The following is a 23,524-nucleotide window of genomic DNA, read 5'->3' as shown; positions in this document are numbered from 1 at the left end:
CCTGCTTAGTAACGACACAAGTGCTCTTGCAATATCACAATACATTTGTTTGATTTAGAGGTTTTTGCCAACAATATTTAAATGCTCTGTTTGGTTTCAGAGTGTCTCGGTCCACTGACTCAATCACATAAATGATCAAATTCCTGTTCCTCCCATCGTTTTTTTTCAAAAGCACTGTTACCTAGGAGATGACAGGAAATAGGTCATTGAGGCTTTCTCCCCACTTCCTCCTGTTCCTGAACGTGAAGTACACACACGCTTACCTGCAAACACACACAGACGCTTCTCATTGTCTTTGTCAGCCATGATCATTTAGTCTTTGTCTGGATTAACAGTGAAACCTCTAGTTCAAGACAAAACAATGAGTTGTGACAAATAATGAAAACAAACCATAATTACATGACAAATGGGAAATTCACAAAATAAAGACAAAAACATGATGAATGAATGACAGTCGTTTTAAAGAAATACAACCACAGACATTAAAGATGAAAAAAAAATAAAACAACAACATTCGATCGATAAACGACGAAAATTAAAAGACCCAAAACTCAACTCCAGCAAAGTACAATAATAGCCACATTTATTTTCATTACAGGCAAATTCCCTTTACACTATTTTTTTTTTCATCAACTTCATATTTTATCCTTTATGTCATACATACATTTACATTTCCAGAGTGCATACACTTAAGTTGATGAAAAAGGGAGGGTGGGGTGGGGGTGTGTGTTGGGGGCTGTTAAATAAAGTGGTTCAAGACATAAAAGTAGGATGCCTCGCATTTCTTAAGAGACACATGTCAAATACTGCTCATCACAAGCATTACTCAGTAGTGTTACTGTACTAAAAAGTGCACACGGTCTATTCAATATCAGACAGCTTCATATAGTATTATGGCAAATTTCAACAATGATGCATTTCACACATTCAACATCAAACAAGGCAAACCTATACAAAGGCACAGGACTCTCACATCAATATCGTCTTTTTTTTTAAAAAGTAGTTTGTACTTACATGTCTGATCGTCTCTCTCTTTCAATTTTTCAACTTTTTCTTTTCTAAAGGAAACTCTGGCTGGAACACGATTTGATATAAAACGACACAACCGTGAGTTCAATGGCACTGGACAGTTGGGAAGTGATGAACACTTCCCCCCTATAGTCACTGAATGGACAGTTCATGTTTTTTTTGTTTTTTTTAAAGAGGAAATTGTTCAGTTACTTGTGAGATCATGTTAACGCTGGTGTTGTGCAGATTTGTACTGAGCGTCTGCTATCATGTTTTAAAAATAACTGATCCACTTCCCCCCCCCCGCTCCAAACTGTTGCTAGTACCAAGTGTGGCTGAAGTGAGAATAATGCCTGTGTCTGACTTGTTTCCTGTTGTCCCGTGCATCTGCTCCACGCACACTCACGCAATTACCTGCCACTACACAGTGAACCTGCTTCTATAAAAGTACAGTGGGGTCCTCTCCCGTCTATGTGAGTGACCCAGTTTGACAGTTTTAGTTCAAGCGGGCTAAACGTCAGAGCGTCTGTTAACGTGAGCCAGATAAAGTCGGATCGAAGTTAAACGGTGTGTCATTACCGATAACTTCTCTTTTCAGTGTCGTTCCGTTGATGCCACAGTGAGGTCACACTGGGTGCACTCCTTTTGCAGGTTTTCTTTAAATGTTTTGGTGAAAATAGATTTACATTTGATAATCTCTAAATCTCGGCTCTAGATCTACTGTAACATTTACAGTTGGTCAAATACATGCAGATTTATGTACAACTCACTCTCTCTCCACTTGCTCTCCGTGGGCAAAAACTGCCCTCAAGCAAAGCAAAAAAAAAAAAAAAAAACTTTTAGAAACTAAAAACAAAACAAAAACAAAAACAGAGCACTGCATAATATCATCATGTTAAATAACGTACAAACCAAATAATGGTTAAAATGGATGGTTCTAAAACAAAAATAGCAGCAACACACATGCTTAGTTCTGTGAGAACAAAATTGAGAACCAGCAAGCCACCAGTGCCTCTGGGTTAAAGTTAGAGTTACATAGTTACGTTGTGAGCTTTCAGTGCAAATGTGGACAAGTGAATCTAAACCTTAAAAAGATGGTAGCATCACAGGCTGAATGTACGCAGTGGTTTTCTTTACAATACAAGTTGACTCCACTTAAATGACAATGACCACTGTAAGTGAATTCAAGACCTTGGCACCACACACCTCACTGACCACATCTACTGTCAATATTATTGTAATAATAATAATAATAATAATAATGATGATAATAATAATAATAAAAACTACTCTCTCTGTGCAATAGTTCAAGTAAGTTATTTCCTGCAAATAGTTAGTGCTTTGTGACACATCCTGTGACCGTACCAAAGAAAATGACGACAAAATACAGTTAACATACAGATACACAAAATGTACGGCTTTGTGGACAAGACTGCACTCAACGTAGAGAGGACCTCTACTCACCAATCCGGGCTCAGATTTGATCTAATCCTCCCACTCTCGTTAAAATGAGTTGCCACAGTCTCGTCATTCATCTGTAGTCACAAAGTCACAGCCACCAATCAGTGTCCCAGTGTGAAGCGAAGCGCCGACGGGTTAAATCTCTACAGGGACGTGTCGTAAACTCGGTCCGACGAGCCCTCCTCCGTGTCGTCGTCGGACTGCGACACCTTGTGGTTGAGCTTCTCTGACGTGGAGGAGGCAACAAGGTTCGCGCGGTCGTCGCTAAGCTTCGCCTTGCTGCTGTCCTGAACAAATTCTTGGATCTCCACAGGTAACCTCCGAAATTTGTCCTGGTACTCCTGGTCCAGATCGCTCTGTAACTGCAGAGGAAGAACAGGGAAATCAACCAAGAGTCTTTACATGTTGGAAATAAGAAAGCTAGGACACTAAACCTCTGATATGGAGTGTGGTGCATATTATACATTAAGATGATAAAGCTTATGAAAGTACACTTGTACTGTACTGTACACTTATTAGGATGGACACAATACTAAAATGTCATATTTGATACTGATGCCCAGGAAAATACTCGTTACGTCCTTGCTGATGAAATAGAGTTGGTTATGTTTGTCTCAAATGTTCTCGGCTTCAATCTGGGATTTTGAGAGAAGAAAACTTTCAGAGTTATCTTGTTAAAGAACATAGTCTGTGAAAGGTACAGAATATGGCACAGTTGCTATCAATACTGGGTTAAATGAGTATCTAATCCAGTTCTTAGTATCCATTAGTATTTGAGTTTCAGGTTTTGTTAGAAGCCTAAAACTGGTCTGTATCTTTGAAGTTCCCACAAGAGAATTAACTTAAGTCAAATAATGGTACAAACATAATCAAACGAACATACAGTATATATTTAACATCAAGATCCAGATATTTTAAATAATCTAAATGTTGTTCTTAACTAGCCCTCCACAAACAAATGTATTTGAATTACATATCCCTTCACCCTATTTTACTTCTCCTCCCAACAAAGTCTTGTAGCTGCTTCTCTCTCAAAAATGAGAACATATCAACAACAACAGTTTCCAGAACAGTTCCCATTTGCAGCTTTAAGCGTATAAAGAAACATGACACAGATTTATAGGGACTGAACAGAGAGGCAGATATCCAAACCAACCAATGAAAAGCAGGATTTTAGAGAATGGAGAACTCAGATTTAGAACTCATTTAAAGATCAACTTTAAGGATTTTAACCTCGACAGCATCACAATGCTGCTTTGTATTCGATGAGATACGACTTTTCATAAGAATTCATTTTTCTCTATAACTTGCCATTGAGATTGAAAATAAAACTGGAAAAAGAGTGATAAACGAGGGATGACCCAAACCCTGACATTCAATCCTGAATGGATACCATGGCCTGCTGAGGTTTGACCATGTTCCCCCACAGCAATCATTTACTACTAAACACTGACTTCTCTCGCTGAGAAACAGAAAGGAGAAGCTGTTTTCTCCGAGGCATAGAAGCCCCCAATGATTACAGATGACAAGATTGTATTCATTTCATTTTGCGGCAATAATTGCTGTAATGCTGATTTCTCTGTTTAACTACCCCGACAGATTCCCACGGGAGAGCGGTAATTAAAAGAAAAGCTGCTAAGATGAATGGTGTCAAAGTCTCCCAGCTCAACGCAGTCATGTCAGCATTGTGAGTGATCAAAAATACCTGTGAACTCCGACAGAATACAATCCATTAGAAGCCTTTCCTGATCGACTGATGACAAACTTCAACTCGCGACCTAACTTCTACCTCAAAAGTAAACACAAACAACCATGATGGGAAATGCATAGACAAGAGAGAGAAGAGGAGGCGTTTTCCTCAGTGTTTCCCAAACTGTAAAGACGAGAGTAAATAACTCTGAGAGAACCGTAGACACCTCTTTGGTGACGGGTGAAACATATTCAACTTAACTGAAGTGAGTCCATTTGCCTACAGCTAACTCTGTGATCTGGATGAGTGAGAATCTCCACAGACAAGAGTCAATAACTTTTGTGACTACAATACCTGTTACAAAGCACTTCATCTTGACAAAGTGCACATGCATTGCTATTTATAAAAGGTGTTTTATGATGGTCTCAAACCTCAGTAGCTTCTGAGTGCAGACACACAGTATTAAAGTCTGTCCAGTCTGTAACACTTAGGAGGGTTTATTATGCAGAACTGAATATACAACCCACACGTATGTTTCCCTAAGTGTAAATTGCCTTAAAATAAAAGTGTTTGGTATTTGTAGCCTTTCATATGTAAATCTCCAGGCTTTACTGACACCGCCATCTTGCATTGCCATGTTTCTACAGGCTAACCAGCCAGAAAGTTTGTTTTTAAGCAGACAAACCAAATCAAGGAGTTATGAGTGAGATGTTAAACATGGTTATAGTACCAAAACTAATAGTGACAGATCTTGTTTTTGTCTTACTACAACTTAAAAACCTTTACCTGCACAAAAACTATGTTATAAAACAATAACTAAACGCTCAGACTTACCCAAGCAGAGATTTCTTAAAGGATGACTCAAGGTCAATATCCCACCTGTTCTCTTTTAACATTAATTTTGCTATTTTTCTCACTACCTTACTCGTGTTTCAGAAAACGGGTTATTTAATTAACCTAAAGTTGTCTTTCAACATTAACTACACCTCACTTGTATTTCAGAGAACAGGGGATAGTTCCTTAACCTAAAATTCGCTGCAGTCTTTCTTTACTAGTGTAGCTGTTTTGCTTCTGCCTTTATATCTCAACGCTCTGAGGAAGAATATTGTCATCGAGATTTCTGCACCATTCAATAAAACAGAATAACAGTTGTTTGTGTCATTTTGTCAGCTGTATTGTTTTTCACTAGCTTTCAAGATGATAATAAGTAGCACATGCAGTTAGCACGTTTGAAAGGATGTGCAGCCAAGTGACAACAGTAGACTCAGTTACCGAAATGAACACTAAAAGATGCTGCCTGTGTTTGTGTAAATGAATGATTGACTGACTGTATTTTTCTATGTTTTGAGTGAAGCTTGCAAGAGCTGTCACCAAACAAAGCATCTCAAGGTCATTGTCCTCTCAAACTCCCTCCCTCTCTCCTTCCCTCCCTCTGGTTCTCTCTTTTTTTCCTATTTTCTTCCTTCCATTCTCACTCTCTCTGTGGGTCTCACAGAGCGGACATCCAGCACATCATAACCAGATGGCTGAAGATGCACCACAGCTCGTCTCTCTCTCTCTCTCTCTCTCTCTCTCTACCCGCGTTGCACTGCGCATGACCTACTTAAGGGTGGGACAGTCTGCACACTGTGTGTGTGTGTGTGTGTGTGGGTGGGCAGCCTGCCTTTAGCCTGCCTGCTGAGGCACAAACACCCTATGATTAAAGCTGTCATCTTTCTCCCATCTGACATTGCCCTGGCACATGTGAAGGAGCTGGGAGTCTGAGAGGCACCAGGCAGTTTTCAGCAAGACATGCGTATGCGTCTCTCTGCGAGTCTGCTGTGACTGTAATCAACAGCTCAAAGTCAAGCAGACGTGCGTTAGATGTTTGGGTCCCGAGAGTTTGAGCACTTTGCTTTCAAAAAGGGGACATTTGAAAAATCTCAAGAAATATCAGAAGGGGCGGAGAGAAGACTCTTTTAAAGCTTTTCCTGAGCTATGGCTTTTTGATCATCATCATCATCCCTCCATATCATATCTTCTCTCAAGTGAAGAGAGGAAAAGTCATTACTGGACTGTAGTGAATAAAGTCCACATTAGGAACTCCTCAGGTTTGGTGGAGCTAAGTTTTGAATTGTCTTACTCTGCCTGAGCTAAATTCTGTTTGCGATATCAAATGCATACATTGTCTGGTCTATAATGAGGCAAAAAGTGAGACATTGCCTGTGGTATCCAGGTGTGGTTTAAAGGAATTGTCATGTATTTCAAACATGTCACATATAAGATAATGTTAAAAGCGTGTGGTTCAGTTTCTCTTTGGACACCAACCAAGTTTGAGCAGCTATTCTTCGTAGGATCCTGCTCTGATCGTCATTCATTTGGACAATCTGAATAAAGTGTTGCCCTAACTTTAACCACAATCATAACTAGTCAATGCCAAACCTTAACCTAATCACAATTCAAATCATAGCCATTAACTTAACCAGTTCCTCTGTCCAAATGAGGTTCTGCCTCATTAGGACAGGGTTTTGATTTCCACGAAGAAGGTCAGTGTGAGGTAATAAATAAACATGGTACACACACACGCATTAACATTGGCACACACACACACACATTTCTGTATTTCTTAAAATACAGCGCCCAGTGACCTTCTTCACCAGCTGTCCTCGTTTTGAGAAGCTATCAGGGGAAGTGGAGAAGGCCTCCGAAGAGCCAAATTAATTCTTTGCTTTGAGCCATGACATAACGCCTGCTGCAGCACAGCCAAAAACGCCTTCAGTATACAGCCGCGCTAACTTCTCACAGTCACAATAAGTTGCTCTTAACTTTTTAACGTATTATCCAAACCATTCCAGTGACGCAGGTAGTCTTCAGTGATGTGGCTCCAAACCACCGATGCAGATTCTTATCAGAGGTTGTGTGACGTGTAAAGTAAGCGGGGCCTGACCTCGAGACATAACTGCATATCCATACATGGCCCAATTAGGCTTTACCCGAGATCCCACGTCCACAAGATGAGATGGGGTCACCACCCTGTCAGCATTAAGAGGCTTTTTGAAGAAAGAGGTTTCCTGGTGCAATGCATGTATGTGTGTGTGTGTGTGTGCATGAGGAAGACAGAGAGAGAGCATGACAGTGGTGAAGACAGGGAATGCCATTCCTTCATTTACATTCTTTCCACAGTAATGGTCATAACATAAAATAAAAATGCACTGCAGCAGCTCGACGGAGGAAAAAGAATGACACGGGTAATGAAAGCAGCTGCTACTCTGCAAGCTCTTTTTCCTTTCATCATCTCCCTGTGTGTGTGTGTGTGTGTGTGTGTGTGCGTGCGTGTGCTCCTTCCCGTCTTCTTTCAGATAATTAATCTGTTGATTTTTTCTTAAATTTTTCTCTTTAGGTCTGGGAAAACACTGCTGCATACCTCCACCATGCATCTACAGTACTGTAATGAGTCTTTCCCCTAAAAGGACGGGTTCAGAAGTGAAGCTTAGCTGCAAAGCTGCGCTTGCCGTTATCTTTATGTCTTTAGTTGTTACGCTGATTTTTCTAATACATGTTAAAACCCAACTATATCATAATTTCTGACATATTTTTAGTGACCTCTGTAGGTCAGAATGCAGAATTACCCTAGTTGTAGTTATGTTATCATATTAGAATGTGAATATTGACTTATTTAATTACCTATCTAGCACATCCTGAGCAACATGAGCATAAGTTTGAAGATGCTTTCCTGGCAACCTGATAAATGTAATGGGCGGCAGCAGACAGTGGATCAGTCAGTCTGAAGATAGGTTCCCTAATGCTGGTAAACAAAGTCGATGTTAAAAAACAAAACATGGAATTGAAAGATGTTCTCCAGACAGAAACTGCAGAGCAGGTGGGAAATGTGGGTTTATCACAGAACACTATTCTCGTATATTGCATTTAGTAATTTGCACCTTCTGCTTGTTGTTTCAAAGGAAAGAGAGTCACAAAGAGTTTCCACTCTTTCAATTTTTTTTTCAGTCAAGTGGACGATCTGAGAAATTATGCAACACACTGAAGTTGATTCAAACGTCCAAACGTCTGTATAATCACGCTCTTCACATCCTACCATTCTCTCTCTCTCTCTCTCTCTCTCTCTCTCCCAGTATAAAAAGTATTTGCTAAAGGCAGTGATACTGCAGAGCGGACACTTTCCAACAGGAGTTTAATAGTGAATGTTCCTCTGATGGAGTGTAACCCTGGAGAGCTTCTTTACCACACGTACATACATCATCATGCAGAAGCCCAGCGTCCGTGCACATCCACCCTCCCCATCCACTGGAAGTGACAATTTTGCCGCATTTGTCCAATCAGCGTCGAGCTCACCGCAGTGAAAAAAAAAAACCCTATTCTGTGCCGTCCCATAGAGAACAGTTGAAGCAGAGCTTCAAGTGGTTTTAATGCGGAGGCTGCTACGGGAATACGAAACTCACGTAAGCCGATCCGTCATCCGTGATAAACTGATTCTGAACAAACTAGTGACACTAGCTGTAGTGCAAGTTTAGTATTGAAATGTAAATACAACGCAGTACATATGTGACGACATTTAAGAAGAAGCAGATCTTCCATTGCTGTCTTAGAGCAATCCCCACTGACACATACACATACATGAACACTCGTGCACTAAAGCACTGAAATAGCAGCTAGGATAAACGAGCAGAGTGGTAAACAAGTGTGCAACATTTACGCACAGTCACACACACATAATGGATTTTACTTCACTGCCTCTGGTTTGAACACAGTACTTCCTGTGGGGATAATGTGTGTGTGTGTGTCTGAGTGTGAGTGCAGGATTAATGCAAACCCACCAGGCAGCGATGATGCAGATCAAAGTCTGTGATGAGGGAACATAGTGGTCACCCCTTCATATAACGAAAAAGAGGGCGTCATAAAAAAGAGACCATATATAATTTGCTCTTTTGCTCTACAACTCCAGACCTCCATGTCTCCTCCAACCTGTTACTCTCTCCCTCCCTCATCCCTCCCCCATGTGTTGCTGTGTTCTACCTCCAGTATTCATTCCTGGAATTGCGTCATGAGGAGTCAGATCCAAATTAACAGATTGCAGGGAGACATAAAGGATAGAAGAGGATATGAAAGGTTGGGGGGGGGGGGGGGGGGGGGGACCTGAGTTTCCATGGCGACTGCAGAGGACTCCTGCTAGTTAAACGAATTAGTGAGCGTGTGTGTGTGTGTGCGTGCATAAATGTGTGTTGATTCAAAACCTGCTCAGTGGGGAGACACCATGACATCAGACACTTTTTTCTAAGTGAGGAAGAATCAGCATGCCCTCTCACAATGTGCATTCACAACACACACACACACACACACACACACACACACACACACACACACACACACCAACGCACACTGATGTCAAACATATTGTGCTATCACTGAATCACATCCCTTTCATGGCCAAACAAAAGGTGTTGAATTACAGCATAGCTTTAAGCCTTAGTCATAAAACCCCCGAACAGGGTGGAATCTTTTCTCACTCCACGTCCGTCTTATCAGTCAATTTTGTCTGAAAAGAGTGTGAACTGACCAAAAGGGTACACAACTTTAAGTCATACCAGCTACCTACACCACACACTTTCTCTGACTGTACATAACAAATTATTGAAATTGTTGGGTTTTTGTAGCCTTATAATAACATTTAAATGTACTTCAGGCAAGGGCCTTGTCTTACAGACGGCGCCATCCATCATGCACTGCCATGTTTCTACAGCAGCCTGAACAGCGCATTTTAAAGCAGAAGCTTACTATGCAAGCTAAGATGAATGTTTCAGTGAAGGCTCTCAGTCATCCAGGTCATAATCTTCTTCAGTAGTTAGCTGTGGACGACTGGACTTGCTTGAGCTGAGTTGAATACGTGGTTCTTCCCACTAGTTAGTCAGAACTGAAGAAGCCTCTTGGATGACAGTTGAAATGTATTCAACGCAACTCAAGTCCAGTCGTCCACAGCTAACTACTGAAGAAGATGAACGTTGATCTCTCTGGTATTTAGTCAGTGGAGTACTTCCTTTGTAACAGCATAAAGTCTCATCATTACATTATTTCTTACACTCTTGACCTGTGGGAAAAAGTGAGCTCCAGCCCCTCTTTGAGATAAGTAAAGGTAAGGGTAAGTAACCCTAAACTAAAAGAAAAAAGCACTGTAGTGTTTTACACTTTCATACAGAACATCTATGTGCAGAACATTTTTCTATCGCTCATCTTTCAAACCCATTCACACACTGCTGGCACAGCCATCAGGAACAATGTGGGGTTAAGTGCCCAAGGGCACATCGGCATGTAGACTAGCGGAGCCAGCTGTTGAAAGACGACTTGCTCTACCATCATTCTGTGACACCTTCGAATTTATCGAGCTATGGAATCAGACACAAAAAGGTGTCGCTCAAAACTCCCCTCTCATGTCGTCCATCTGTAAAATTATGAGGTGTCATGGACAGAGTTGTATTTCCATAATGCAGCGACTACAGAAACCAATTTGCCAATGAATGAACTGAAAACCTTGAGTGACTTAAGTCTAGTTGTGCAATAATAATCTTTTTTTTTCCACTAATCTCATTCATCACACCAGCTCCTGATGTCAGGACATGAACTCAAAGTAAGAAATAATGAAACAATTCTATCTCCAAAGATCATACGCAGCACAATTCTTTGACTTCCTTTCAACAACTATAAAAAAAAGAGCACATCAAATTCATATAAAAATATGGCATATGGCAGATGAGAAGTAGCAACATGCCAGGATATAAGAGCTTGAGGTGTGTTGCCATTATGCGAGGTGCTGCTGACTCCCGTGGGGCATTTTGATTGGATCATTAGCAGGACAGTGCACATGCTGTGAGTGACGACAAATGTGACCATGTCTTTCTTCTCCTTTCACTTCTATCACCATCTAAAACTTAAGGATATCTTACATTTTACATCCCTGCACCTTGAAATTGTTCAGCACTTGTGCATAATGCGAGACACGATCTGGAAGCCCATGGCCAAGAGGAAAGAAATTTTGCTTGTAACTGGAAGAATGCTGGTTCAAATCCCAGGCCATGGGCTGGGTTGCACCTGAGCAAAGCACCCACCAATCTACATTGGATTGTGCAATAAAATAAATGTATATTTTCCACTTTGGTTGAGGATAACATCCAGATTGTGTAAAACAAACACAAACCTGGGCATCTTATGCTGACGGTCTCTGGAGTTGTGTCCTCTGACATCTCTGGCATGTTTTGCATAAAGATGACAGCTATTGCATAAGAACAAATATTGCAGGGGTGGTTCATTATTATGCAATAGCTCCATTCAGGCAAATTAAATTTGCCATGGTCAGGATGTCAATTTAGAGAAGTGATTGTGACAGCGGTTAAAGTAATGGACAATCAGTTACAATTTTGAGGGAAGCATTGATTGCTAACAGAATGTCCTTTGATTGCAACACTAAAGTGATTTGGGGAGAAAAAAAGGGGGGGGGAGGGGTGAGGGGCAGCAGCATATCTCAGAATGAAGCAAACCATTAATTTCCGCGTTGATTAGATGCTGATGACACCGGTTGACACAGCTCAGACTGAGTAGGTGAAATCACTGCAATCATGGAGTTATTTGATGGTGCTAACTATTAAACGGTGGTGAATGTCACCACAGGACTGAGAGGAGTGAAGTTGATTAACGTCATTGATTTACCCATAAACTAGATGATTCAACCACATCTACCCCCCCCATTCAACACAGTTTGCTCTCATTAATTGATTGCCTTTTAAAATGAACTTAGGTAAGATGGCTTACACTACTTATACATTTTTATCACTTTTTTTGTGTCACTTTCAATTGTGTTTTATCCACATTGTAGTTATAACTACGCTTGTTTAGTACCATTCCACATTAGTTTCTATTTAATTTAGAGTTTAATTTAAACTTCTACTTTATCTTTTAATTTTGTGGGGGGTTTTTTTCAATCCTAATTTTATTGTGTTCATTTCCATGGTGACATTTTTATCTTTTTATGAGAGTATCTTCTATGTTTGCGCATTATTTTAAATGTGATTATATACTTACTGACGACGATCAATAGTATTCGGGGCTCAGTGCTGCTCAATGTGTTCTCATTTTCTTATTTTTGGTTTGCTAGTCAGGGGGAAGTTGGCCCTGTGTTTTTGATTTATCTTCTTTAATTTAATTCTGTATTCCTTTTTTTTATTTGGAAGGTCTAGTGTACTTACATTTGTCAAAATGTTTCTGTCACAGAAATCAGAAATCTATATATATCTGTAACATCTGCATCACATCTCACACACCTCTGCTGATGTTTCACATATGTTAAACTTGACATTAATAATGTGTTTTCACATTAGTCTAAAGTCTTGTCTAAAACCTGCTCTGTATTCAATAAAATCCCAGGACTCCTCTGTGTGAAGCTGAGCCTCAGCAGGTCTTGTCAATATTTCACAAAAAATGTCTTGTTCTAATCAGGGAACAGAAATGCTGGAGTTCTTTTGGTGCAGGAAGTGTTTGTTTGTGACACATGCGACGAATATCGACGTTGATGCTGCTCTCACAGCTGTAGTGAGGCGTCTAGTCATGCTCTTTAGTAGTAGCTGCAAATAAACCACTAACCATTTGTGATCTGCAGGTAAAAATATATGTTTTAAAAAATAATCACAATTTACTACTTAGTGACATCATCAGAGGAGGAAAAGGTGGATAAAGAGCAAAAGAGAGAGTCAGTTGTCAAAAACAGCTGACTGTTATACTGCTGCTTTTGAGTATGCAACTTAAAAACAAACTCCACTGCTCCCTGACGTCATCAAAAGATGTCTTCTGTGATCACATCACATCAGCTTGTCTGCACTACACTTAGGTAGGTACATGTCTGCACAGCACCTCCCACACACAAACACAGGAGCGCAGAAGAAACACTGAGCTGTCACTTGGAGAGTGGGTGGTTATGAAGCTGTGTCTAACCGGAGATTCCTGATGTACTGAATGTATGACTTAAAAAAACACACAAGGAATATTTGGTAAATGTACACTATATGATCCTCATCTGAGAGTGTAGATTTATGTTACTTTTCTTTAAATATTATAATAATGAACATGTGGTGTCATTACATCTTATCTTAGAGGCTCAAGGACACTGGCGGGTGGGATGGGATCCCTCCAGCTGGGGTGTGATCTCACTATACAGGCCAATCTGCTACCACTGTTATGATGCTAAGCTGCCATGCTATGCCAATGACTGTTATATTACAGCTGAGGCTGCCACATTCCAAATATTGTTCTCACGAAGAACAAAGATATTCTTGCACTTATTTCGATGTATTAATGCAATGCACATTCATTAGTTACCACAGGTGTATAAAAGCTTGCATATTAATGCTGCACCTCTAAAGCTATATTAATGGCAAACAGCGCAATGCAACAGTAGTCTTACCATGATCTTCTGCTGCAAACACATCCTACAAAGACAGTCACAATAAAAAGGTCGGAGACTCACAGTAAACCCATGTATACGTATGCAGCATAATATAGCTGAGTGCTGGGATTGTATTCAATCAGCTCAAGGTCATAACACTTACACACGGTTTTAATGTTTACACTGATGGCAGCTGCATGAAGCATTAAAGCCAACAAAAACACTCTTATTCAGCCACGTTCAACTGTTTTTCATCATCAGCGTTCACCATGCCAGACAGTGCTGCATCCAAAAACAGCATCTCACCAAAGCTGGTACATGTCGCCACCTAGTGGTCAAAATGGGCCACTAGAATTTGGGTTAAGGGAATTGTTCGTAATGCTTTTGTTTAACCGTACACTTCAAATCATTCTTTTTTTTTTAATAAATAAATAAAAGAAAAATTTTACAAATAAAATGTGCAAAATTCAAAAAGTATTAAACATGGATTTTTGTACAAATTATTATTATTATTTTTTTGTTATGGGCAAAAACCAGCATTATTATTACAGCACTGCAGGGACCATGGTGGTGGATTCATGTACATGTGTAACAGACTAGTAACTTGTGATGAAATCATAGATCAGAAATCATACCTTCGGCCTTTCATCTAAGATTTGTTGCCGGATGTCCTTGTGCTTCTCCAGTAGTCTCTCCTGTCTTTTACTCTGTGCATCCTCCAACTACACACACACACATACACAAATAAGTATGTATAAAACTGAATAGATTAAACTGTCTGTGTATATGGACAGATCATATATGATCGTATATGGACAGACACAGCATTATTGATTGTTAATTACTCTTAAAGTACATAGAAAAGTCTTCTCTTACCCGTTTGATGTACTGCACCACCTCATTGACAAATGATCTGTTGATCTCCAGCTTCTCTCTGAGGGGAGAATTTTATTTACAGTTAAACTGAGCAACCAGTGAAAATGTTACAGATTCTTTAGTATTCAGTGACATCTAGTGGTCATACATCATGTAACATCCAACCCTGCAGTGAAACAGACTTCTAAAAACATTGATACTTACTCCTCTGTTACATTCTTGTCTTTAGATTTGGCCTCGTTGATTTTCTCCTGCCGTTTCTTGTCCATTCTCTTCTTAAGATCCTTCTTTTCTCTGTAATGATGAGAGGAAGGAAATAGGATAGGTTAACAGGATTTTCCATGTTTGCATGAATATTGGTGAATACAGTATGCTGAAAACATGACATCTTACTTATCGCAGATGTCTCTGATCTTCTTGAGCTGAGTGCTCTGGCACTCCTCTGCTATAGTGGTCAGCTTCTCAACCAGCTGCAGCGAGAGTCAAAGAGAGATTTGAGTCAGTAAAAACAAAACATGTTCATTCTTTATCATTCTATTTCATATTTAACTTAAACCAACGTCAGCGAAAAACAACACCATCTCCACTCTGACACATCAGCTGTGCTCAGTGCGCAGGTGAACTGGAGCTGAAGACATTCATTTTTCCACACCACACAACTGAATATGTGCACAGGCAGCAGAACGATGGCCATAATATTCTACAGGGAGATGAAGGCGTGGAGAGTGAGGTGGCCTACTGTTTATTGCAGTATTCATTCATTCGTTTACTTGATATGGTTATTCTGCATCAGCCTTTCCGCTTTATCAAGCCCAATGCAAGTCTGGGCAAGCTCCCATATGTGTGTGTCTGCGTATGCCACTACTAAATACAATGATTGGTATTAACTCTGGAAAAGCTCAGACCTGTGACCATCTCTAACCACCAAATTGTCTGTATGTTTATATCTCAATTGCAAATTTGCAAACCTGTTGAACAATAATCAATTTCAATAAATTGAGCACAATGTGCAATTTATCTCAAACTCTTTAAAAATCTATGGTCAGTACAATGAGCACTTTACACTTTGGTTTATTAACCACTTTGAAACATGAAGCTTTGGGTCCTTGGTTTGCTTTCCCGGGTTTGCCCTGCTACATCATATAATTTTATATTTTTTGTAGTCTGTTTTCATTAAGAGTATTTAAGATTATTTGTTGGTATTGTTATCATTTTCATGTTTATATATTCATTCTTGTTTTCGTTACCTTTTACTTTATGCATTTGAAGTATTTTGTCTTATTCCATCCACCTGCCTCGGGACTTCAGATGGAAATTAACCAGTGGCTCTAACAAGGCATGCTTACATGTTGATGTTCATTCATTTAATTAATTAATGTCCCTGCCCCAATCAACAAATAAATAAAGTGCATATACGGAAATGACCTTGTGTTTTTACAGTGTCATCAACATGTCACTCTATGAGAGCTTAGGAAACAAACATGTTCAGTAAAGAAGTACATGAAGTACAGTGGACGCACACACATGTACTTCAACACGAAAATACTAAATTGACCTTTGGAGAGACACAAGATAAACAATGATGTATTTATTATTCTGTTTCACTACAAAACACATGTGTTTAAAGGGCCAGTATCTAAATACAGTACCCACAAGCATGTTAATATAGGTGCATAATCACTTTGAAATAAAAATGATTTGGATTTCATAGCCTTAATAAAAGCCTTTCATGTGTAATATAAGCAGTGGGTTTTGCTTTACAGAGGCTGCCAAACCAGCTAGAGTGTGCAATTCACTTTTGAAAAGGATGCTTTCTATGCAAACTAAGATGAAAGACATCCTTTTTGGTGATGTGAAGGTCACCGTAGTTTGTTGATGCACTTAGGAAAATGAGCGGTGAGCAGAGAAGTGCTCGTTTTGTTAGACTCTGCAGTCTCACCCTTCAATGTCACTAATTCTTACATTGTTAAAGCCGCTTTTAAATGAGTGTATCAGTTGTTTGCTGCAGTCAGGAGTACCTGTTTGATGTGCTCTCTTTTCTGGTACTTTTCGCTGTAGTACTGCTCCTGGCGGAGTGTGAGGAGCTGCTGCTGTTGCTGCTCCTTAAGCTCTGCCAGATGCTGGTTGCACTCCTGATCCAGCTCACACAGCTCCTGGTCCAGGGTGGACAGGGAGTGGTTTGACCGGCTGAATGTGTTAACACACGGCCACAACACAAACAGGACGTCCACAGGTTAATGACAGCAGAGTGGTCCAGTGTCAATCACGCGATGGTAAATAACTGCATGCACATGTACATGTAAGCAAAATGACGCAGCTACAATCAAAGCAGACAGTGTGTCTACTGCTAATTCTAATTATATTCTCTATTGTGTCTGCAGAGCTTCCAAATGTGAAAGTTTACAACTGACTTTAATCTCAACGTAACTCAGTTGCTTTGTTGGGCTTTTATAAGTCGAGTGTATGATGGACTGTGTGTCGTGAAGGAGCCCTTAAGGCTTTCTTATCCTGTGTGGAGCTCAGTATTTTTTATTTTCGGAAAGTGTTTGTCTCTTAGTGTGCTTAGCTAGATGGAAAATAGGAAGGAAGTAAAAAAAAAAAAAGCCAGGAGGAAGGTGTTAAAATACACTCTACTTCATATTATAATAATATTCCAAGAGAGTTTGTCAGAATAGTGAGACACACACACAGTCTGGACAGTGTGCAGATGGAGAGACTTACAACAATTTTGAACAGAAGAGGAGGGCCACCTACCTTTTCTTACCATCTCGTTTGTGGCTCTTCTGCAGAGCGGAGCGCCGACGCTGGTACTGGCTCTGCAGCTCGGATACACGAGCCGTGTGCTCCTTGATCAGCTCGCTGGTCTTTCTGTGGTGTTTCCGAACCAACTCCTTCATCTCCTTGTACTGTTTCCTCTGCTCACGTACAAAGCCTTTCTGTTGCTTCAACTCCTCCAGTGACTGAGCTTCCAGTTCTAAAAAAACAAAGTGGGAGAGAAGCACAGGCAAGAAATCCATTTAGAGACTAAAATCAGGATTTATTTAGCAAATTTAACTGTAAGAAATAATAATTGCTATAATTAATACACAACCAACCAAAACCACCATAGTTAAGGAGTGTCATCTACAGGACAAATATACGTAGTAGTAAGTATAAATTTAACTGAATCTAGATAAAGCAATTAAAAATAAATCAGAGCTCTATTAGCAAATGCTCAAGGCTGAGTTTTGAAAACATCATCTTACCAGTGAGAACAGTCTGAATGATGTCTTCACTCTTCACGGATGGTTTCAGCGAGCCTGGTTACATACACGAGCAAACGTGTCGTTTTTTTAATGAAGCAGTCACATATTATCTCAGAACCTGAGTGAACGTGTAACAGTAGATCTGTATTTATCTCCTCATTACATCATTGCATCTACGTCATAGCTTAACACCTGATAATATTGGCGGACACATGCATGCAAATGTAATTTCTTAAATCAAAATAAATTTAAGGGAAGTATAATCAGAATTACAATATAATGCAAGAACAATGGACAGTAGCTGTTAATGTAAATTATGACTGAATTTTAACTATAGCACATGTGTGGCACCTGCAGACTGAGTCTGGCCGACCAGTGACGGGGGTTTTGGGGTGATGATGGGTGTGTGGCTCAGTCCGTTCTCTGCGGGCGATGTTACCCTCTGGTCCACCTTAGATTCTGAGGGTGCGTCACTTCCCGCCTCCACCTGTAAATTACATAAAAAGATTCAACATTTGGATCAGTTCCACTTGTCAGTCAGTATAAGTGATGACACTGGTCACTACTGACACATCCGCAGGAAGAACAATTATCACTATCATTATTATCATCTCTCCGATGAACAAGTTTCCATATCTTGTGTCCACAAGTGGTTGTATCTTCAAAGTCTCCTGCTGTACCTGTGTGCTGAAGGACAGTTTGTAGACATAGCTTTGGTAACCCACTCTCAGCATTGCTTCCTGCGACGAGGCTCGGCAGATCTTAATTTCCCCTAGGCTCGACTGAGTCTCTGAAACCTATATGTTTTTATCTGGGAAAGGTTAATGCGATTTTGAATAATGTCTCTTCTAGCTATGCCAGCCAGACCTTTTCCATTTGTCGCCTGCTCTCCCCACATTCATCTCTGCATGCTGCGCGCCGCCTTTCACTGCTCTATCTCTTTTGGTGACTGTTACCATGGCCACAGCGCGAAACCGGTCTTTGTCAGCCATCCTCGTGGGAAATCTTATCAGCTGGCAAATCAGGTAAAAGAAGCCGCACAGACACAACCCCCTTCTCCAAGGACCTCAGATAACCCTCTGTCCTGCAGTGGCTCTCACCGTGAATTTATCCTAACTTAGAAAGTGTTCACTCCTCCTCTCTCTGTTGTACTGAATCCATATTAATCCTTGGCTACTTGTTCTAGTATAAGTATAAGTAGAAATTTATCAAGACTACTTTATCCATAATATAATAGGTAAAAACATTTAGAACAATTCTTTCAACTGATATTAATTTAAAAGTGTGACATGTGTGCAGTGCAATCATATATTGGTACAAATCTTTTCAGTTCCAGTGATAAAACAATCATTACATTACAAATATAACTTAGTAAAACTCTCAGAGCTTACACTGTAGTCTGTAATAAAGATGAAGGTCATTTCAACAGTAGTTGACTAATTTCCAGGGAAGAATTTATCATTATTTATAACATAGGAGTCCACTCAGTGCTTGGTTGTTTAAAAAGTTGTTCCTTCATTTTCTGTGTAACTATATACGAAACCACGTTTGCACAAATAACCCACTTCAGACTTTACTTACTGTGTTTTAGTCTCCTTCAAAATCTGAGAACTACGTATATCCAGCTGCATGTTTTGACTATGTTCATCTGCCATGTAATAACTTTTCTACTTTTTGGCACTGTGCAGAGTTTGAAGCTGAAAACCTCTGCTGCTTGTTGATTATTTTAAAGCAAATGGAACAAAAATGTCCTGTCAGGCTAATATGATATGAGTAAAAGACACTTTAATCTAAGTTATATTTGCAGTTTTTGTCAACTGCTGTGCAACATAAAAAAAATATGCTGTCTCACTTGACTGAGTGCTTTCATTTCAGGAAATGCTGTTATAAACACTGTTGATTAAAAGTGTCTCTCCCTACAAGTGTGTATCCTGAAGCATAACAGTGAAAATACACAGGGCCACAGTAACAGAGCCTCCAAAGGAAACCTGGCAGTGGAGGCTGCAGGTGGAAAAGACAATACTGACAACAATGCTGCCACAGCTGTGGTTGCAGTGCACTTTATCAAAGGGGCAGGGCATGAAAAATGGCCCAAACAAAGTGTTTTGATAATATCTGTGGGGATCTGTGCTGGAAACAAGCTGGAGTCTGTGATCCATCTTCAGTTGCAGCAGTGCAGGCTGTGGGTTTAAAGTGCTTTGTGGTCTTATGAATAACCTCCTCATCCTGAGTCTTTCAGGAGAAAGATAACTTCTTTCTACATCTCCATAGACTCCTGAACAAATGCTTTTCATTTCCAAACCAGTTAGCAACAGAAACCTCTCTTGCTGTTTGCAGTTTTCATTTGAATAAGATGGGGTGAATTGTCTGGATCTGACACAATTAAAGCAGGAATATTTACAGAATATTCAAGCACAGCGGCTTCTGGATCAACAATGTAGAAGACTTGCTTATTCATTGTGATGTTTTCCAAAGATTTTCCACGTGTAATTGACTGATCAGACAGCAGGAAAGGTTCTATAAAAGGTACATTTGCTGACACTTGCATTTTCACATACAGCCCCAGAAAAATATCTGTACCCTGAGTAAAGCCACACACCTCTTTGTCCCCATCCTCCTCTCCTCCCTCCTCCAAAGTCAGAGCAGCCAGCTGATTGGCTCTCTGCTCCATCAGGTTGACGTAGCGGATGGGATTGGACAAGGCTTCAATGACATCTGAAAATTAAAAAAGAAAAGAAAAAAAAGCCTCTTTTGTGACACCAAATAATATGTAGAATAGGCAGCGTTAAGCTTGCGTATCAATACGATGACCTCACTTACCTGCAAATGTGTCTGGAACATAGTCCTTCACTTCTACGTACACGAACAAAGCAGGCAGCGTCAGAGACAGGTTCTTCTCATTCCTCAGGCTGATGTAGTGATAGCCTGCAGGGATTCGAGTCAAATTAGCATTTATTAGTACAAAAACAACAATTATTTAGAAGATTAAACAACACAATTGTAAAGCAACTGAACAGGAAACAACTGTAGCACTAAATACTTCATCCTCAGGATTAATTAACACAAAATGTACAGTTACCACAATTGTTTTGATGCTATTTCTAGCTTTCCCATTACCATGTGTTTACATTACTTAAATATAAATGATACTACAGTCCATGAGTTTAAATGATAACTCACCCATGCAAACTAAACTCACCTGGACGAATGGCTGATACCGGAATGATACGGTGGCCGATGAACTTCCCACCTTCTTCAAACACAGCTATTCTCAATGAAGCAAGTGTGGGCAGGACAACCTGAGGACATTTAAAAAAAAAAAACACACAAAAAAAAACCAATGTCACTCATTCTTGTGAGACCAAGAAAAAGAAAGGACACTAATGGTCAACATGAAAACAATCAACTTCCATACAAAGGAGAGGAAGTTCCTTCTTTAATTTCTCAAAATGATGTTTTATAAACTGTCAAAAATCTACATTTCTGTACATTTCTCTGCACTGTAAATATGTTAAGCCATATAAAATAAAAGATCACTTCTTCTCACTTTCTTGAAGACAATGGCCTCTTCTTCCCAGACAGGGTTGATGGCGTTGCCCTGAGAAGTCTTGGTCTTGAAAGCTTTCCTCTTGGTGTCCACAGGTAAGCCAAACATGTCCATCTCCACGTATGTGCCCACTTTCTTATCTGACAGGAACTGGCCAGAGATGATCTGGATGGAAGGGAAGGGAAAGAAAACTATAAATCTATATCTAAACACACACACAAAGCTCCATGAACTCAAAATACCAGCATAAACCACTGTATACCTTAACAGACAGTGTGTTGGCTACTATCCCGTCCACTGTGCTCTCAGTAAAAGGGTCAAAGTGTTTGTCTGGTCGTCTCATAAACTCTGGTTTGAGTCTGTATCCACATTTGCCGTTGTACTCGTACATGCCCAGGTTTAGTTGCATGGACAAATCTGTATAGTTAACACAGAATGAGCACTTTATGTTACTTTACTCGACTCATCAATAAGAAAAAAAAACACACTATGTCAACAATGTGAAGGATTTACCAATAGTTTGGAAATTGAGAGCCACCAGCTGACAACCAGCATTCCAGAAGAGCTGAGGGTTGTAGTTGGAAGAATCCACTCGAGTGCCTTTAGGGTAGATCCTGCTCAGCTGCAGCTTGTTGTATCTGAACAGAGCTGAGTTAAGGATGAGACTGCATGACTGCTTTTCTGCTTACACAACCAAGTTAAACAGACCACAGCAATGCTGTTTCCACCATTAGGACTGGAGAGGCTGGAGGAACAGAAACTCGACTCATACAAACTGAAATTAAAGTCACTGCTTCAGTGTCACTGAGAAGGATACTCCACAAACTCTACAGGGGACTTGGTCAGTTGCTCCAAAGCTTTGGTCTCAACAAAGGATGACATCTGGTAGCTGCGATTGATCTCTGCACACAGCAACGGTGATATGTAGGGATTAAAACAGTCTGATGGTTTAAAAGTTCTGTGTGTAACGTTTAGAAAGGTTTACTGGCAGACATTAAATATGCTATAGTGCATAAACAATTTAAAATAGGTTTTCATATGAATAAACCTTTAATGTGTACTTCAGGCAACGGCCTTGATTTACAGAGGCTTTTCCAAAGGCCTTGCACTGCCATGTTTCTATCACAACTTAAATGGACAAACCAGCCAGAGCACACATTTCTCATTTTAAAGTGGTAGTTTACTGCACAAACAAAGACAAAGAACACTCTGTTCTTGTATGCAAAGCAACCATAGTTCTCTGACACGCATGGGAAAGGGATGGGTTAATGGATGTAAATTAAAAGTTTCAAAAGAGCAGGAGGAAACATTTTTAAGTAGAAGAAGAAGAGATGTTCTTACTTTTTGAACCCTCAAAGCTGTTAAACTTGACTGGTTGGATGTAGATGACCAGGTTGGACATTTCCTCTGTAGCAAATGCCTCACTGCCTGCTGTGCCCTGTACACACACACAGTTTTATAATCCTTGAAAACAATGAGAAAGGCTTTGTCCAACACGTCAGGAGAATAAAATGCATTGTACATACAGTACATGCACACATATGAACACTAGAGGGCAGCCTGTAGTACACATATCTGAAGTGACTACTGAGATACACACCTCATCCATTGAGCCCTTTTTACAATCGTCATCGTCGTCATCTTCATCTTCACTCTCTGCCTCCACTTCCCCTGCAACATTAGTCACAGATTAGGTCACAGACGGGAACAACATACAAACTTTCCACTCCACATTTAAAAGCAGCAACACTCACAAAGATGACATTGACAGCTCATGTACTGAGGAAATTCATTTTAATTATTGTTTTGGTGAAGTGGAAAGCAGCCTCTGCAGCGACATAATGAGAGATACTACTAAAGAATGTGAGGTCATGCTGACTTGGGTAAATAATTTTAACATCCTAATAGTCGAACAGACCTACGGCTTCTGCAGCAGCCTAATGAGAGCTCTGCTAAAGGTTTCCCTCCAAGTCTGAGGTCATGCATGTGTGTGACTCACCAATAGACTTTCTGCCCTGTGGCCTCAGGCTGAGCTCAGCGCTCTCAGTGGTCTGTGAAGAGTCTGCCATCTCTTCTTTGGTTGAACCTGTGCAGACGAAAAAAATAATAATTGACAACAAACAACAACATAATGACAAACCTCAGTGCAAACACACAAAGAAGCTTCATTTGAAGTGGCAAAAATGGAATAGTCTACTATTTGGCAGCACAGTTTGTCATTAACTACGTATCAGTCCAACAGTATCACTTTTAAATTTTACTAAGTGCTTCTA

General features: G+C 40.1%; 1 protein-coding gene across 4 annotated transcripts in view; it reads right to left on the bottom strand.

The window, feature by feature from the left end:
• Positions 1-289: 289 nt before the first annotated feature.
• The window catches only part of LOC131444203 (1-phosphatidylinositol 4,5-bisphosphate phosphodiesterase beta-1), a 158,533-nt gene continuing 135,298 nt past the window's right edge, over positions 290-23,524 (bottom strand). For 3 of the 4 annotated variants that reach the window (XM_058614407.1, XM_058614406.1, XM_058614409.1), the window contains 19 exons: positions 23,251-23,337; positions 22,852-22,922; positions 22,593-22,689; positions 22,069-22,153; positions 21,765-21,889; positions 21,514-21,668; positions 21,252-21,416; positions 20,904-21,003; positions 20,525-20,629; positions 20,304-20,419; positions 18,056-18,191; positions 17,705-17,758; positions 17,214-17,433; positions 16,478-16,646; positions 14,853-14,929; positions 14,664-14,753; positions 14,460-14,517; positions 14,219-14,305; positions 290-2,831 (listed from right to left, as the gene is read on the bottom strand). In XM_058614407.1, coding sequence (XP_058470390.1) covers positions 2,613-2,831; positions 14,219-14,305; positions 14,460-14,517; positions 14,664-14,753; positions 14,853-14,929; positions 16,478-16,646; positions 17,214-17,433; positions 17,705-17,758; positions 18,056-18,191; positions 20,304-20,419; positions 20,525-20,629; positions 20,904-21,003; positions 21,252-21,416; positions 21,514-21,668; positions 21,765-21,889; positions 22,069-22,153; positions 22,593-22,689; positions 22,852-22,922; positions 23,251-23,337 — 2,216 coding nt within the window. In that variant the 3' untranslated portion in view covers positions 290-2,612. Of the gene's footprint in view, positions 2,832-13,601; positions 13,627-14,218; positions 14,306-14,459; positions 14,518-14,663; positions 14,754-14,852; positions 14,930-16,477; positions 16,647-17,213; positions 17,434-17,704; positions 17,759-18,055; positions 18,192-20,303; positions 20,420-20,524; positions 20,630-20,903; positions 21,004-21,251; positions 21,417-21,513; positions 21,669-21,764; positions 21,890-22,068; positions 22,154-22,592; positions 22,690-22,851; positions 22,923-23,250; positions 23,338-23,524 lie in introns of all 4 variants that reach the window. The other variant, XM_058614408.1, reaches the window with a different exon arrangement.

Source organism: Solea solea, chromosome 17, assembly GCF_958295425.1.
Source record: "Solea solea chromosome 17, fSolSol10.1, whole genome shotgun sequence".
Classification (NCBI taxonomy): Eukaryota; Metazoa; Chordata; class Actinopteri; order Pleuronectiformes; family Soleidae; genus Solea; species Solea solea.
Note: the sequence above shows the minus strand (reverse complement) of the source record. Positions and strands in the feature narration are given on the sequence as shown.